This window comes from Pecten maximus, chromosome 7, assembly GCF_902652985.1.
Source record: "Pecten maximus chromosome 7, xPecMax1.1, whole genome shotgun sequence".
Lineage (NCBI taxonomy): Eukaryota > Metazoa > Mollusca > Bivalvia > Pectinida > Pectinidae > Pecten > Pecten maximus.
Genome location: NC_047021.1, coordinates 36,876,118 through 36,895,094, shown reverse-complemented (window position 1 = coordinate 36,895,094; position 18,977 = coordinate 36,876,118). Strand labels below are relative to the sequence as shown.

The 18,977-nt window shown below is 34.6% G+C and overlaps 2 protein-coding genes across 4 annotated transcripts in view; one reads left to right on the top strand and one right to left on the bottom strand.

Moving 5' to 3' along the window:
- Positions 1 to 2,982: 2,982 nt before the first annotated feature.
- Positions 2,983 to 9,469, top strand: LOC117330740 (cyclin-Q-like). The gene is made up of 6 exons (XM_033889199.1): positions 2,983 to 3,064; positions 4,073 to 4,170; positions 5,253 to 5,338; positions 7,010 to 7,142; positions 7,816 to 8,043; positions 8,463 to 9,469. The coding sequence occupies exons 1-6, from the start codon at positions 3,004 to 3,006 to the stop codon at positions 8,553 to 8,555; spliced, it is 699 nt and encodes a 232-aa protein (XP_033745090.1). The 5' UTR covers positions 2,983 to 3,003; the 3' UTR covers positions 8,556 to 9,469.
- A 5,973-nt stretch (positions 9,470 to 15,442) lies between these two features.
- Positions 15,443 to 18,977, bottom strand: part of LOC117330739 (probable nuclear hormone receptor HR3) — a 53,927-nt gene continuing 50,392 nt past the window's right edge. For all 3 annotated transcript variants that reach the window (XM_033889197.1, XM_033889196.1, XM_033889198.1), the window contains exon 10: positions 15,443 to 18,899. In XM_033889197.1, the coding sequence (XP_033745088.1) occupies positions 18,715 to 18,899 (185 nt within the window). In that variant the 3' untranslated portion in view covers positions 15,443 to 18,714. The remainder of the gene's footprint in view (positions 18,900 to 18,977) is intronic.

Sequence of the window (18,977 nt, the reverse complement as noted above, 5' to 3'; positions counted from 1 at the left end):
GTATCGTACTTTCCTGTCTGAGTATCATACTCTCCTGTCTGAGTATCGTATTCTCCTGTCTGAGTATCATACTCTTCTGTCTGAGTATCGTATTCTCCTGTCTGAGTATCATATTCTTCTGTCTGAGTATCGTACTCTCCTGTCTGAGTAACATATTCTCCTGTCTAAGTATCATACCCTCCTGTCTGACTATCGTAGTCTCATGTCTGAGTATCGTACTCTCCTGTCTGAGTATCATACTCTCCTGTGTGAGCATCAAACTCTCCTGTCTGAGTATCGTACTCTCCTGTCTGAGTAACATACTCTCCTGTCTGAGTATCGTACTCTCCTGTCTGAGTATCGTACTCTCCTGTCTGAGTATCATACTCTCCTGTCGGAGTATCGTACTCTCCTGTCTGAGTATCGTACTCTCCTGTCTGAGTATCATACTCTTCTGTCTGAGTATCATACTCTCCTGTCTGAGTATCGTACTCTCCTGTCTGAGTATCGTACTCTCCTGTCTGAGTATCGTACTCTTCTGTCTGAGTATCGTACTCTCCTGTCTGGGTATCGTACTCTCCTGTCTGAGTATCGTACTTTCCTGTCTGAGTATCATACTCTCCTGTCTGAGTATCGTACTCTCCTGTCTGAGTATCATACTCTCCTGTCTGAGTATCGTACTTTCCTGTCTAAGTATCATACTCTCCTGTCTGAGTATCGTACTCTCCTGTCTGGGTATCGTACTCTCCTGTCTGAGTATCGTACTTTCCTGTCTGAGTATCATACTCTCCTGTCTGAGTATCGTATTCTCCTGTCTGAGTATCATACTCTTCTGTCTGAGTATCGTACTCTCCTGTCTGAGTAACACATTCTCCTGTCTAAGTATCATACCCTCCTGTCTGACTATCGTAGTCTCATGTCTGAGTATCGTACTCTCCTGTCTGAGTATCATACTCTCCTGTGTGAGCATCAAACTCTCCTGTCTGAGTAACATACTCTCCTGTCTGAGTATCATACTCTCCTGTCTGAGTATCGTACTCTCCTGTCTGAGTATCATACTCTCCTGTCGGAGTATCGTACTCTCCTGTCTGAGTATCGTACTCTTTTGTCTGAGTATCGTACTCTCATGTCTGAGTATCGTACTCTCCTGTCTGAGTATCGTACTCTCCTGTCTGAGTATCGTACTCTCTTGTCTGAGTATCGTACTCCCCTGTCTGAGTATCGTACTCTCCTGTCTGAGTATCGTACTCTCCTGTCTGAGTATCGTACTCTCTTGTCTGAGTATCGTACTCTCCTGTCTGAGTATCGTACTCTCCTGTCTGAGGATCGTACTCTCCTGTCTGAGTATCGTACTCTCCTGTCTGAGTATCGTACTCTCCTGTCTGAGTATCATACTCTCCTGTCTGAGTATCGTACTCTCCTGTCTGAGTATCGTACTCTCCTGTCTGAGTATCGTACTGTCATGTCTGATTATCGTACTCTCCTGTCTGAGTATCGTACTCTCCTGTCTGAAAATCCAACTGACGTTACTAACATTTTTGATCAGCCAATATTTGAGTATACACTCTAACAGGATTTCCTATGTAAGGGTATATAGCCTATTAGGAAACTGCCATGTGACTATTTTACAGCGAGCTATACAAGGGTAGAAATAGTGTTTGTAGTTAGATAGGATACAGGTTTAATTTATAATTATCATCATACCACCATACCGCACATAATGCAAGGCTCGATTCTGTGGAACATTTGGATATCACATTTATATAGGACACCGCATGTCTGTAATAAACACTGTTTTAACATACCTCATTGAAACAAAATGATTAGCCACCAGTTATTGAACTTATATAAAGCGTCCCTAACACAATTACAAATATATATTTTCAAAGTTAGGTGATAACAGACTTGCCGTAAATTGTACAGTGCAGAATCGAAATCCAGGTCAGAGTTAGAGGCTGCCAGAATAACGACTGGTGTTTCTATTATGAGTCTGAGTGGGAAACATTTAAGTTCAGCAAGCCTGGTAATTTAAGTCATTCAATTCGACAATGACATGCAAAAATACAGTCTTCTTCCCGATAGTAGCGATCCTTCAATACTGAAGATTTTTCGCAAGGCGTTGGTTAAAATATTAAAAGAACTTTTTTCTTTCTTTTTTTTTTTCATTTTATTTTTCGTATTTTACTAATTTTGTTGTTTTTTTCTTAATTTTGATTGATTGATTGATTGATTTTTGTTAGCTTTGTTATGGGTTGAACAAATTGATCAAAACATATGAGGTTGTGAGAGATAGAACATCATGATGGTGGATTTGAACGTATCAACAGTGTCAACAGAAACGAAAGAGGGAGAAGATTCCATTGTGTTGTAGTTTTGGGTTAGAAGGAGTATTTAGAGCAGTCTTTGGAGGTTTGGATGTGTTTGAGGGCATGAGGGTTAACGTTATGGTGGCTTGAGAGCGGGTATAGTCTTTAGATCATCATATGTTAGTAAATTCGTGAAATCCGTAGTTTCCATTAATAAAAGTACCAAATTTCTGCAAATGTAATGTAAATGTAAACTTACTTTATTTTACAAAATTTCTCCATTGAATTTGTATATGGAAAGAAAGGACTAGTATTAACGGTACCCCTAACATGCATATATGGAGGTCCCCCCCCCCCCCCCCCCCCCCCCCCCCCAACACACACCCACCACTCGGAACTCCTCGGATGTAACTACGCAACATCACTGTCTGTGTCTGTGTAGCACAGCCGAGGAGTTCCGATTGACCCCCCCCCCCCCCCCCCCCCCCCCCCACCACCACCACCATTTTTAATCAAACAAATCGCTACTATTCATGCGAGCTATGGTATTTCATGTTATATTATGTATGTTAAGTATCAAAAAATGATAGGATCACAATAAAATTTAACAAAAAAAAAAAAAAAAAAGAACTGCTGGGCATCGAACCTCTATTTTTATGGTTTTGGAAATATGAAACCGGAAGTTTACAACCGCAGACAGAGCGCGCCTTCCGGCGAAATGGCTTTAAACACTGAAAGTCGAGTCAATTTTCGGGTTGTCAGATTTATGTACGAAGCCGGTGAGAAATTTACGATTTTATGCAATATACTTAATGAACATACTTTTTTAATCTCCATATAAATCGAACTGGCACATGAATAGCATGCATGGATAGCATCTCGATCTATGTATTTGCATGGGCCATCACCAGTTTTGACGAATACATTTTTAGTCTACAGCAACAGCTGTAGCAAAACAGGAGTACAAGTTGTAGGCCTACATGTAGAAAACCAAATGCTGATATATAAGTATAACAATAATCCAGTTTGGATGATGGAGTGTTATTGAAAAGGGTCAAGGTGAGGAATGTGTTTTTCTAACTCCTCGCTAGCCTGAACAGACATGATCGATCTATAGCTACTGTATATATACTGTCCACTAATAAAATTGATAAAATTACCTGTGCACTACAGTTACTTCCTCTCCTTCACAAAGGCTCTGCCATGACGATAAGGAGTTCAGGCTCTGCAATATCCGTTAGCTAACATTTGGAGTGGTCTGTGGCACCAAATTTTAGTAAAGACTCTGTTTTAATCAGTAATGAAAGCTATCCTGCCTACACTGTACTGCTAGCCTTAGCTAGTCATGTGACCTATATAATCTTCACTTTTGTAAAAGTAGCTGGCAGATACATGATTGCTTCTGTTCAGGAGACATAGAAAAATAATGATAAAGCTATAGCATATAAGGCTCTCTGTATCGATCCTGATGTATGTTGATCATAATATAAAAGGCAACTGAAAGTACGCCCCTATAAAGAATCTGGGATTTCGAATTCCTTCTGTGTCTTCTGTTAAGGGGATATTGAAGAGACCAAAACAGATCTTCTACCCCCATTCTAACACTTACGTTCTTCAATCTTTCCTCATCACTGCACTGTCTTTAACTTTATGTGCTTTGTTTTCTTACCTGTCCTCACATGACCCTGCCTGTTGCGAGGACATAGAACACCAAAAGACAAAAAACAAAAAAAAAAAAATATTGTAGATTGTAATAACAAAACAAAAAAATTATTTTCTGTTTACAGGTCTGAAGTTACGACTAGAGTCTGTATCACTGGCCACTGCAGCTGTTATATACCACAAATTTTTCCGAGAAAATTCTTTACATGAATACGATCCCTATGTAAGTTCAAAGTCATTTATACAATGCTCAGTATAAGGGAATTAGATAGATGTATGTGAAAAGGAAATTTATAAATTTCTGGAAACAGTTTCTGTAATGTTTATAAATATATTCCACCAAGAATAAATGAACAGGTCAAATGATTATTTATGAGAAGTGATCATGATGGGAATCGGTTAAAATTTCAAAATCGATGATCGGATAAAATTGGTAAGTGTACCCATCATGTAAACCATTTTTTTATCGGTTAGCCTACAATTACACAATCCTTTAAAAGATATTACTTTTTCATTACTTAAGAATTGAATAAATCTATATTTATAATATTATCTCTGAAGCAGTGTTTGCAGCCATTTTAATTTTATACTATAGCTTTACTCAATTCAATGGACCCTGGACCGAGTTGAAATTTTGTAGGAAACTTCTGTGTATGTTATAACCCACCAAGAAGTAGTTGATCTTATATATTGTACTGATATCTTCATTGGTTGATTACAAGATATTTTATAAGTTAATATCTGTTAAATGTTTTTTTCTGCTAAGCATTAAAAATATTGATAACAAAGGCTAAGGTGTGTAATAAATGTACTAGAGATACATAATTTTTTTTTATAAAAGGGCAATTCTGTGCTAAATTTAGAGAACTGATTATAATTGATAATTGATCGATTTTGAGTTTTCGATTATCAATTCGGAAAGTGAAACCGATTCCCATCACTAGACTGTATTTGGACACTTTCATATGAAAATATTGCATTCTTCAACATGATTTGAATTTACCGTTGCAAAGATTTAGGTGAAGACAAAATAAATTCAGCATGACACAACGTACACCTATCATATATATGTGTGTGTAAAAAATAAATAAATGAAAACTTTGTTTATCTCAAAACATTCAATCTCTAATTAGTGTCATCCATAAGTAAATCTCAAATTAATGTCATCTGTGAAGAAGATATGAACAAAACTCTCCAACACAAATTCCAGAACCAAACGGTGCAGGAGAATTCCATGTTATATTAATTATTAGTACATAATTAATAAATTGTAGTAAAATAATTGTGTACTTTCTGTACTTACAGACAATAGCCACAACTGCAATATATTTGGCTGGAAAAGTGGAGGAACAACCTATGAAGCTACGAGATGTTGTCAATGTTTGTTACAGGTAGGAAGTTATTTTCACTATACTGGTGACTCTTGTATTCCTACAAGCTTAAGCTGCATTTGGAAGTTAGAATTATGACAGCTACAGGTCTCAAAAATACAACATAGTTTATATTTGCAAAGTTTTATGGAAAGTTGACTTCTGTATGGTTTAGGAGTGATTGTTGTCAACTTATTTTACATGTATAGTTTTGTTTTTTCGTCCAAATACCTTGTAAAAGATTCTGCAGAAAATTTTGTAGCCATGAAAATGGGTTACCTCCCTTTGATTTTGTTCAGAAAGTCTAATTTATCTCCTTGGAAATAATATAAAATATTTAAAAGTTTGATAATAACAATATCAGATTAATATAAAATATGATTTCAATCCCAGAATTAAAAAAAAATGATACAGTAATAATTAAAAAAAAAAAAGAACAAAGTCACAGACAAAGAAAATATTACATGGTTCTGGGGCCAATTTTCCTATAAAAAAAAGATGAGGAAGGGAGTTAATATTTTAATCATTTTGTTGGTGTAATAACCGATGAGGGTTTTTTCAATCATTATTTTAATATTAAACTACTTCAAAATGTGTGAAACAACATTTTATTATGGTTCTTTGTCTTTGTTTCACATTAATGAACATGTGCTCTAATTTTATGGTTCAATATAAAGGATATTATATAGGACAAAGTTTACAATACCAAAACTTACATGCACTTTACCCTGTTATCAGAATCATCCTCAAAAAATTTGAGGTTCTCATTTTAACTTTTAAAGTATATAAATAATTAATTGCATCCCTCCTCTATGTTTGGTAAGTAACTTTTATGGAAGTAAGTATTTATATGACACTGAGTTATCAGGACTTTTTCTGAGTGCTTTTTTGGGCCATTGAAAGACCCTGTTCAAAATTAAAATTAATTTATATTTAAGCCAAATTCCCAAAATTTGCATTTTACTCCTGAAAAAATCTGTACCAATTCACCAATTTTCTTCCCAAAATGAGACAAAAATGGTGTCATCCCAAACCAGTGAGAAAAATCCCTGGTTATTATTTTTTTTAATTTAATGATATTCAATATTTAGATACTGTTGGTGTAATATTTTATTCATTATGTGACCAGCAGTACTATACACTGTCAGTAGTGTAGCTTCTTTGATGCCAGATAGGGTAAATCTTAGGGAATTTAATGTAAATTTTCAGTAAAAGGCAAGTAATACAAAGCAAATGATGTCAATTAATTTTATTGTAAATGGATATTTCTCAAAAGTCTGATGTGTGAGAAAAAATTCTTATAAAAAGATCTAGGCCAAACAATTGCGATTTCACAAATATCGTTAAGTTTCCTACATCAAAAAGGGATCGATCTAGGCATTTTTCACTACCATTTATGGGTTGTTTCCCCTCATGACTTAAGACTTAAGTAAAATTCACTGAAATATTGTATTTCCCTGATTTTATGACAATTATATCCCCAAATCCTCCAGATTTGCTTTCCTAATAACCATTTGCTGTTTTCACTTGTGTTGTGTTTTTAAGATACAAAACTGAAACTTCGTGATTTTCAAATTTACCCTTTTCATAACTGATTTTCCCCCTTTGTCCAAAAATGGTAGTTCCCCTAAATTCGAGATATTAATCCCTGTAGAAGGTCTAGAGTGATAATTGTTTGGTGATTGTTTGTAGAACCCTACACAAGAACAAGCCTCCACTTGAGATGGGCGATAAGTACTGGGAGCTGAGAGATTCTGTCGCTAACTGTGAACTCTTTGTTCTTAGGATGCTTAACTTCAAAGTGGTGTTTGACCACCCTCACAGGGTAAGTTTATGTTTTAACAATAAAATTTGTGATTCCCGTGAGATGTAGATAGAGGAAGCTCAACAAGAGGGCAAGGGTTGATGTTTGTTTACATACCTGGTAATTTGTAGTGCTAACTATATACATGTGTAACCAGATAAGATTGCAAAAAAATTCTTGTCTTGATTTCGTATGACTTTAAAAAAAACTGTTTAAGTGCAATCCATACTGATGACAAAACCATTGATAAGCAAGCATTTTTTCAGCCCATTAATGATCTTTTGTATTTGTTATATTAAAGAAATTAAATCCTCGAGACTTTAGAAAAAGGATTCTGTGAGAAGGATTTACTATTTCTCTTGTCTACCTTACCATGGAGTAGGTTTTCTAAGTACATGTATTTTCCCTTTTATGGACTAGACTGTGTAAAAGTAGACAGACACATTACAAAATCAATCTGAAATGTCACACTCTTAATTATCATATTGATTGTGTCATATAACTTCTATCATATTTACTTTATCAACCTGAAGAAAATATTCCAGTATATCAGTCTGATGAATTTACGCCAGGAAATGAAGCTAACAATATTTTTTTGTGGCTATTAGTTGTATCCAAAAAGGGTTTAGAATGAAATTCATTGTTTTTAATTAATTAATTTTTTTAATTATTTATTTATTTTTTACTTTTGTAGTACCTTTTACATTACCTGAAGTTCATAAAGGACTGGTTTGAGCCTTATCGATGGGAAGATTTGCCTATAGCTAGAACAGCCTGGGCACTGTTACGAGACTGTTACCATGGCAACGTCACCTTGAAGTACAAACCTGATCATATTGCTGTGGCCATTTTGTATCTGACACTTCAGTGTCATGGCGTGGACGTTCCTTATCACTACCAGTCAGATACGCCCTGGTGGAAGGTAACTCCTCTTACCAAGACACTGTCAGAAATAGATTTGTTAAGATATTGATTTTAAACATGCAGTCTCCAAGACTCAATTAGAGGGTGGATGGAGTCGAAGATAACCAGGAGAATTTGTTCAGGTTGGGTTCTGGAAATACAAATGTAGAGAAGGTGTGGGCGGGTTCAGTCAAATGTAGGCAATGATTAGCATGTTATGTAAAACCTTGAAAATAATGATGATAAATGGCGTTTAGAATTGAGAATCACTGTTAAATAGCATTTGTACAGTTTAGAAATACAATATGTTATTGTGGAATAAAAAGACATCAGATCTACAGCAGACAATCTGTATATCATCTTTAGTAAGGTTTTTTTTATCACATTTTGCTTCACAATGTAAAACTAACAAAAAAATCCCCAAATTTTCTTTTGTAGGTGTTGGCAGAGGATGCTACGATCGGAAACTTGAAGGATATAATGAGTGATATTATTGACATTTACGATCTAGAAACATCAATTCAGACGTGAAAATATGATCATCACTTCTGTTGTGACAAAAAACACATCATTGTAGCCCAAACTCCATGACAACTCCAGCAGGCTGGAGTCCGTGACCATCAAGTTGATGGATTCAGAGATGAGAAATATGAAGTATACACCTCTGTCTTGAATGGATCTTCTTATTCGAGCTGAGCAATGAAAGACTTTTGAGAATCTAACTTGTGTTTGAAGAAAGGGTGCAAGATACCTGAAGTCTTGTCCCGTGAACAAAGTCTAGTTAGACTCCAGCTGACAGCAGAACAGACCATCAAGTTTGTCCTTGTGATAAGCATGTGCCATAGCATTTGTATGGCACCTCCAGTTTTGTAGTCTTGTATAACTCGAGAGAAAATGGGAACAGCTGTCAATTATGCAAGTTTGGACTTGTGATTATTGAAAGGTGTACCAGTTCATTCAGACAGTTTTGGTTTTCTCTTGTATTCTAGTAAAACTCCAGATGAAAATATAACAGGTTGTCAAGTTTGTGCTTGTGATAAAAGAAAGGTGTACCAGTTCATTTGTGACTGATATCATAACCTCAAATGACAAGAAAGTTTGACTACATATGTACTATGTATCTTCATTATAATAACGTCCAGCTGTCCAAGAGACTGTCGTGGTTCCAAACTTGTGTTCAAGACATACCTTGAGTGAATTTTTGTGCAAGTTTCAAACTTTTAGCAGAAATGTATTGTACAGTAAGCATGATGGATATATAGTACCACTTGGCTGCCTGTGTTTTTCTGAACACAAGTTGTCATAACCCAGGTGGATACAACACTCTCACATTTTTATTGGAGATATGGTGATGGGAAATTTGAGAAATTATCGCTGCAAATGAAAAAAATTCCACGAATAGAATTTGCCAGACATATTTTTTTATTAAAATAATTTGATACTTATTTAGTGTTTGCATTTTTTTTTTCGTCCATCAAATTTTTTCACAAAGTCCTACATTTAAATAGATGTAGAAATTGATGGTGTGATGTTCTGGTATGAGTAAGAACTAAATCTGTTAAGGGGTCCATGAGGTATCTTAGTGTTTATTTGTACAAGAGGCCCACGGGCCTGCATCATTCACCCGATAGTCACAAAACCGGTTTCCCGTGTTAGGGCCCCGGGCACCCCTCCTGCCCCAGGGGGACCTGTCACCATTTATGAAAAAGTTGTTTCTCTTCCCCCAGGAGATTTCTGAACATCTCATAAAGGGTTGAATGGTCTACTAGACATTACGATGAAGAGCCAATATAAAGTACATGGTCATCTCTCCCAGTCCGTTATACCGACACCAGACTGGATCAGGCATTACGATGAGTCAATATAAAGTATCATATGAGCTCTCCGACTGTTATACAGACACCAGACTGGATCAGGCATTACGATGAGTCAATATAAAGTATCATATGAGCTCTCCAACTTATACCGACACCAGACTGGATCAGACATTATGATAAAGAGTCAATATAAAGTATCATATGAGCTCTCCGACTGTTATACCGACACCAGACTGGATCAGTCATTACGATGATGAGTCAATATAAAGTATCACATGATCATGAGTTCTCCGACTGTTATACAGACACCAGACTGGATCAGTCATTACGATGATGAGTCAATATAAAGTATATAAGCATCTTGGTCCGTTATACAGACACCAGACTGGGTCACTCATTACGATGAAGAGTCAAAGAGTCAATATATATAGTATCATTTGAGCATCTCGGATTGTTATACAGACACCAAACTGTATGATCATGAGCATTAAGATGATAATTTAAGATGTATCACATGAGCTCTCCGACTGTTATACAGACACCAGACTGGATCAGGTATGACAACGAAGAGCCAAAATTATAAACAACACAAAAAGTAAGGCAGGTTTTACCTATTTTATTACTGCACATATAAGTTCACAGATGACCTGAAATTACAAATGACAGCAGTTAATTAAGCTGCTAATTAGGGCAACCCAAATGGCTACATCAACTTTGAGGATTAAAACATTTGTTTTACAACCAGTTCATGGGCCACCGAGAGGTGAGGTAATATATTCACAGCAGTCAATCATTGTGCTGAACTCTTTGAGCCGATTTTGAACATTGTATATTTTACTAATTTGTACATTTCAAAACTTCCATAGAATGTTCAATGGACAATTTTGTAATTCCCGAAAAGTGTGCCTCGGAGAATATTTGGATAAAGTATTTTTTTAAGTTTAACTGGGCCATCCAATCGTTTACAGACAATTGCATCCATATGAATTAAATGTTTAAAATATTAACCGATGACTTGAGAGAAAACTTGATTGTAAAACATTTTATTTATTTTATGATTTACACCAGATACGTTCATATATATACAAGTCCATACATGTATATACATATTTGTTTAATCAAATCAGCCTTAAAGTATCGTGTACATGTTGAAAGTAGTATTTAATACAGGTAGTACATTATATGTATGCCATTTTAACATTTTGATTAAAGTTTCCCTGATAACCAATTAACTACTGTAACATTACAAAACTACTGGACATTTCACTTTAAGGTATCACAACTTTTTATAGATGCAACACCCATACATGGAGTTAATTTTGTGAATAATTTTGTGACATCCACCGAGAAAACCTGGGGAACTTTACATATTATAACTTAAATAATCTCTAGATGCAAGAGTTGTCCAGAAAAAACTTTGGAGTTCAAATAAGATATCGTTTCACAAATTCAATTACTTATGAGCTATTATCCTTGGGATGTTAAATTGGAATTTTTGATAAGTCAGAAAATGTTCATTTTATTTATTTTTCATTTTTGTATTCCTTACTGTAACCATGAAAAATCTTCATGGAGTCATTTTACAATGAAGACAAGTAATGAGGTGTTGTATAAAATGGAGTTAAGGTTGGTGAAATTTAGAGGTTTGAGTTGAAATGATAAACTAAAATTTGAGGCAAAACATGGTAGACTCAATCTGAATTGTCTCTGAAAAACTTACACTTATGTTTTAAACATGAAGTGATCCTAAAATCTTCGAGATTCCCTCAACCAGTAGGGTGTATAATGCATTATATGGGTATTTTTATTTATAGAGAGGGTGATTTGGTAATGCCGGGTACTAGGTACCTCTAAACAACTAATTACAAACATAACAGGTTAATTATATTACAGAAGCCTAGCACTCAACATGACGTAGCTAAATTATATATATACACATGCACTCGATGATGGTGTTGGAAAAATGCACTTCAAACTTACTATATATCAATCTCACAAAGACAATGCATCAAATACATTCATAAAGTGTATATACGCATATAATTTCAACTTATAGAACTGCTAGCGAAGAAATAAATATACGTCGCCATTTCCACAATTCCACAAATTTCTGCATGATTTTGTATGATATACAAATGCATATATATATACCAAGTCAACTTTTGATACACTTTTTTTTATATATGGGAATTTTTAAGGGCGATATGAAGGTTTATATATATATACATACATGTATGTTGCATCATAAATAATTTATATATATATGGGACACTGCAGACTAAATGTCGGGTGAAATTGACAATGTATACACACTTAATTCAGCACTAAATGATATGTCTCCTCTTCGAAATAACGCCAGTAAAAATTTCTTAAAATATTGATGATATTCCAAAGAAAAGAGGGAAAATGTATATTTATGCTTAAATATCGTCTATACAAACTAAAATAAATTTGTAAAATGTAATCACTATTGTATATAAAATTTCATTAGCTGCTATCTGAATGCAACTACTACGTGATAAAATGTGAAATAAATTTTTTTCTAAAATGTATGAAAAAAATAATAACTTTCGTCTGAAAAAGGTAAAATCGTTTTTAACTTAAATTAAAATTGACACCATTTAAAATTTACAGTGAACATATTTTTTTTAAACACTACTCGGGTTGAAAATACTAAACCAAATATTTCACACGAAGAGCGAAAGTGCCTTATATATCGGCACAAAAACATGTTTTCCCAAAAATGTTTACAATCTCGGTTCTATTTATCAGTATCATGGCCTAAAAGTAACTAACTTACTAACAATGTTACAACCTTATTAGAAATATCAGGCCAAATTGTGGTCTAAACTGATGTTTACTTAAAACTCAACAAGTCCTAAAGAATTCAAAAGCTACTTTAGGCTGATCATAATCTACCCAAATGTAACTTCTCGGAGAAGAATAATTTTTTTTTGTTGTTGTTGTTGTTTTACTTTGTCTTTTTTTTTTTACCATAATAATACATTTTACATTTATAAACAGATTTTTCTATAAATTATAGAGTATTAACTCTTTGATGAGATCAATTTTTTGAAATGTTCATAGGAATTTTTGAAACAATGTTGTAAAAACACTAAGTACAGATTTATAGTGATCAATCTCCTTATACACATCCCCCAAAAATGTTTTCTTGAAATGATCTACAGATTATATTAGAGATCAGGAGACTACCACTGTTGAGAAACCCTACTCTTGCTAAAAATCTTTGTAGAGATATATCACCTCTAATGAGAGACCACGTACCTGCGTCATGAGACCACCTCTATTGAGAGACCATCTCTATTAATCGACTACACCTCTGTTGAAAGATTACCTCCATAAAAGACCACCTCTATTATAAGCAGAAAAATCCACAACCGAAACCTATAAAGAGACCACTGATGGTCGCTTATGCTATTTTACTTATATTTTGAGATATCAGGAGACTGGTTAAGTGTGATTATATCTGAAAATAATTCAGAGGCCTAGGAAAGTGTTCCAATATTCTTTAAATCCATTGATCAATGGTCACTTAGTGACTTATTACTGATGTACTAACGGCCGGCGGCCTCTTGTTACAGGAAACACACTTTTCACATAATTTGTAAACGCACAATACCACCTTCAGGAAAGAAATTCCATTAACAGACATTCAAACAATAACAATTTCAAGAAAAATATCACAACAACCAAACATATTTTCATAGTGTCTTAGAATGGTTAATTGAACAGTTCATGTTCAAGGCAATTCAGACTCTTTTTAAACTTGTGAGATCACAGTATCCCCATAGCAAATAGCCTACACATATCACTTAAAATGTGTCACAGAAATGTGACATTCTGCACACTTGTAAATGTGAATAAATTTCACAAAACAATTTCAAAATTTTTTTTTTTTTTAAATCAAGAATTTTGAAGAAAAATTTAATTAAGTAATAAAATGATATTCTCAGAGATTGGAATTATTGCATGAATTTCTCGGAAATGAAAAACTGAAATTATTTAATACAATGCTACTTAATTTAATGTTTGAAAAGTTGCTGACAAAGTCCAAAAAAATCTAGTTTTATTGAATTTAATGACAACATTGATAATTTTGGAGAATTTGAAATAGGGGGGAAAAAATTCAACACTAATCACATAATCAACAAAACATGAGCATTGGCTATGTGTCAGGAAATAGTGTACTCACAAGTCACAAAACCTGGCCGATGACAGCCAAACAAATACAACATGAGGAATCTGTCCCATCGTTAGGCACTGTGGTAAATATATCCCTGCCCTATATCTTAATACACTATCACACAAACACTAGGACCAAAGTGCGACCAATTCTTTACTACATTGTACATAACCCCCTGTATACATGCATTTGACAACGTTAACACATACAGATATGAAGTGGAAGCTATATCCATTCAACAATAGCTCTATGTCAAGTTCAAATTGCTTAAGCAACTCCATTTAAAAAGACGTCAAAGACAAATTAGTTATTTGTTGAGTTATTTTCTGTTTAAAATAAACTGTTACCAAAATATATGGTAAAAACAAACGGTTATTTGGATTGGGTTAATTAACTAACTATAAGAATACAATTGATAATTTCAAAGTATTGCAGCAAATTTTAAAATGAAGACAAATACATGTATTAACAAAGTCATAAACGTGTTTCCCTCCCATAATATGAACAATAATATGTTATTAATGCCGAATACTTTGTCATAAACATGAATATCTTAATATAACAGACACCACTGATAAGTCACAAGGACATATGTTAATTATCATTGTTAGTTTTTTTAATAGTCTATATTAAATTTAATCATTTACAGAGCTCTTTTATGGATAAAAACAGGAAAGTAAGTCTAGAAAGCAAGCCGCAGGGTATCAACTCTTCAAGATTAAAACCAGGCCACAGGTATCAACTCTTCAAGATTAAAAACAGGCCACAGTGTATCAACTCGTCAAGATTAAAACAAAACTATCAGAATCATCCATTGTTAGATTGCCCCAGACATATCCAATATATGTACATACAAATATTCACAACTTACTTTGTTCAGGTTAAAAAATATCACAATTAGGAAATAATTAACAATTCAAAAAGTCCCAAACTGAGTCTTTTAGTAACACTCATAGAAATATCGAGACGAATACATAGGCATGTTCTTGAATACAAGTTCCAATTGGGTAGGATCAAATGGTATGTTTTATTAAAATATTTGTTGATATTTTCTAACCCTACACACTAATTTAATACCATGATTATATTTGTAATCTTGCGAAAACTCCTTTATGAAATCTTGAATGTTATGATTAAGAAGCATGCTTGGTATTGTTAATGCAATACATATCCCCTTCAGGCTGCCGCTGATAATAGTATAAGTGACTTTGACCTTGACCCAAATACCCCAAACTTGGAACATACATTGTATATCCGAGATATTATGGTCCTTATCACTGCATGAATGTTTGATCAAAATCCCTCAAGGAATGAAGCCGATAGAGCAATGACAGACCTTGGCATTTTGTATATAATTCAAGATGGAAGAAGAGGAAACCTTTATCCCAGCCCCCACCCCCACCCCCACCCCTACCCATTTCCCATTTCAACACTAAAGGCCTATTACTGATTCCAAATGACATAACAGCTAGATTAGGAACATACATTTTTTTCTTGTGAATCTTCATTTTATGAATGCCATTATTTAACAGGGAGTTACAATGTGTAGTTCCCTGCCATACTTGACAGAAGGGGCAGATCACATTTCAACCTGGTTTGAACTTCTTTCCATGAATAGAAATGTTAACATATACCATGGCCAACTGTTCATCAGCTTATATCTCTGAACATATCTTTTGTTAAATACCCTGAAATATCTTTACAAAATTTTCATTATGGATCATTGTGCACAGACGTTTAGGTTGTGTGTGTTTCTTGGGTAATGTTTCTTTTATCCAACCAAGTGATTTGCTACCATACAAGTGATTTGCTACCATATTAAAGGGACAATTTAGTCAAGTTTGTTTACCTTTTTATCATTTCACAAATTATTTCATGAAAGTGTACTTCAGTTCTCCTTATGAATTATCCTTGGTCATATATTGATACAAGTTTATGTTTTCCACTGCGTTTTTTAATTAATCGTAAGGGGGATCATAATCGTATAACCTTACGATTTATATGCAAATGAGCAAGTCGTCTCTACACACTTTGTATACATGTGTGCAAGCACAGCCCCGTCTCGTGACTGTAAACAACATTGGTTTGCATTTGAAGCTGTTAGCGGATATTTTAACTATAGGTTGCGGGTCTCGTACCAAACGTAGACAGTGAATGGATAAACAAAACATACGGAGAATAACTGTTAGGTCATGAATATAACAGATGTGAGTTTTTCGAACGGTTGCGACAACAATGAAGAAGTTCATACAGTTGCGAGCGAGTTTGCCGAGACTTGACCTAGATCGGCCTACGGAGTAATGTTGAGGTGCGATATTTTTGTTCTGAACAAATTTCAGTATCATAATTCCATTCGTACTTGTTATAATTATTGTTCTGATTACATCATGGATGAAATAAATCACCTAGATTGGTGTTAGCGTTTGTTTGCATTCGCACACAAATGAAATACAATCTTTTTCTGCATACGTATCGGCCGTATACATGCATGTGTGTACACAATTACATGAACACAAATTCCCGTTCGGTGACCCTGGAATAAACATGTGTTTGGTCGATTTGAATTGTCAAAACAATAAATCATTATTGAATCTATCAATTATGATACATGTAACAACTGTTTGCCACGTGCACGCATGTTGTTAAATCGAAATCCAAAGGAATAAGTATACGTCGGATCTACCGTGTCGTCACTTACAACCAACTCTGTTCCCGCCAGAGGGCGCAACAAGTTGCACTATAGTTGGAGTATAGCTATATTTGACGTGGGCTTTCCCAAAACTTAAACTGACCATAATGGACATTGGCTACGTAGAGATAATTATTGACCGCAAATGTTTTTGTCTGCATGGATATATATATGTTTTATCGTTTCTGTCTGAATTATAAAAAGCATGCTTGACTAAATTGTCCCTTTAAGACTTAATTGGAAACGGTCAAGTCTTTTGTAATCTATTTGCATTGATTCCTAATACAATCTTTATCCTCTCATTAATATTATCAAAACTTTATGTATGTATTCAATTAAATTTTGATTGATAAAATGTTGTCCAGGTATAACTGCACTCATTAACACCTACCACATATCAAATGTCAAACCGTGAATCATCTGAAAAAATATTGATCGCAAATAATTTAACATGAATGCTACGAAAGAAAAGATCACAATCCCCCATCCATACCAAGGACTGCTTAAAACTGCAATGTTCTTTCATTTCTAGCAATTATAATCATGAACAGTTCCTTAATAATAACTGGCAATTATAGTCATGAATATATAGTTCCTTAATAATAACTGTATCTGTATATGTAAGGTACTTGAGAGTAGTGTCTTAGTCCATGAAAGAAGATAATCACAACTTAATATTTAGTAAATTAAATAATTGAGAAATCTTCTGGCTAATAAAAACATTTTTTTGGTTGCACTAATCATCATTCTATACTTCTGTAAGAAATACAGCTACAGTATAACTAAAATCCTAGCCAAGAAGTCTGATATTCTATTTCTCATATGACTGTATACATGTTGAAATTCTATTGCAGTATAAAAGCAATTCTTTAACATATAATTGATATAACTTAAATCTCCTGAAGACTGTTGTAGTTTTTTTAAATCTGTCATGATCACATGTAGCTTTTTAACCGGTCATTAAATTTTCTTTAATATATTTACCTCAAATCAATCCTAATTCTTTATAGAGAAAATCCCAACCAGATTCTATAATTAGCTCACTGATCATGTCCCGCACGGTTTTGAGGGCATTTCACACAATATAATTCTTTATTAGCACTATATATAATAGCACTATCATTTCTCAATAGGGACGTCATCCAAACACTACCCTACCCCCAGAGGTAAAGCAGTGTAGTTATGTCTTGTACATGAATAGAGGCCACAGCCTAATATTTCAATACACTTAGGTATACAGTCCTGAGCTCCAAATCCTCATTCACACTGTGGATTTGAGTCCGGTACACATCTTTAAAACATTTTCTGTTGCGGACACTCCACCCTTCTTTACATTTTCAGAACATTTAGCACGGAATCCACAGAATGTCATTAGTCTACTTTATCCACCGGGCATGATTTTCTGTAGAAAGATACATCATTAGATGTGGGTACACATGATAAATCTTCTTTAACAATTTCTGTCCAATATTCATCACCAACAATACATGTGTTACAGACAAGTATGAAGCTACGTATGCTCCAGTAGGGGAAAACCACTGTGTACCATTTATTTTTTATTCTTTTGCTGTGAAGCATCTTATTTCAGTTCAGTAAGTATTCCAACACAAAAATCACTAGAAAAACAAAGATTACTTCAAACATTATTTCCTCACAGAGCTCAGTAGAAGTGAAAGCGGTCAGGGCATTGTATAGAGACTGGTGACCCAAACATGGGTGTGACAGCAGAAACAATGAAGCGTTCCAACGCCGTTTCCATGTAGTCAAGTTGTTTACTCTGAAACTCTCTAGTCAAGTAGGCATCTATCCTTATCTGTGATTTCTGCACCAATTAACCACAGGACAAGACATTAACATTGGTAGTCTATTTTGTCTAGTGCTACCATTGTGTGGTCAAGTTGAGCACAATGTGAATCCGTCATTAAGGTGACCGTACACTGCTAAATCATAGTCAAGAGCACTAGTGACAATATATGTGATCTAGGGATTCAAGGAATTAGTCTGTCGAGTAATTGCCATCAAAACTTCCTGATGCAGAGGCGGGAAGTCCTTCTGCTGTTCCATGCCCTGTAGTTTCATGCTGTTGAGAACCTCGGAATGCTTGTTGTTTAGTCTCCTAAAGAATGGTACGAGTGATATTGTCTTCATGAACATCTGGTTCACATCTGTAACACACATAATTATATACCAGTTAATACTGTTGTGATGATCAGAATCACGAACACAGTTCCGAGTTTTCCAGG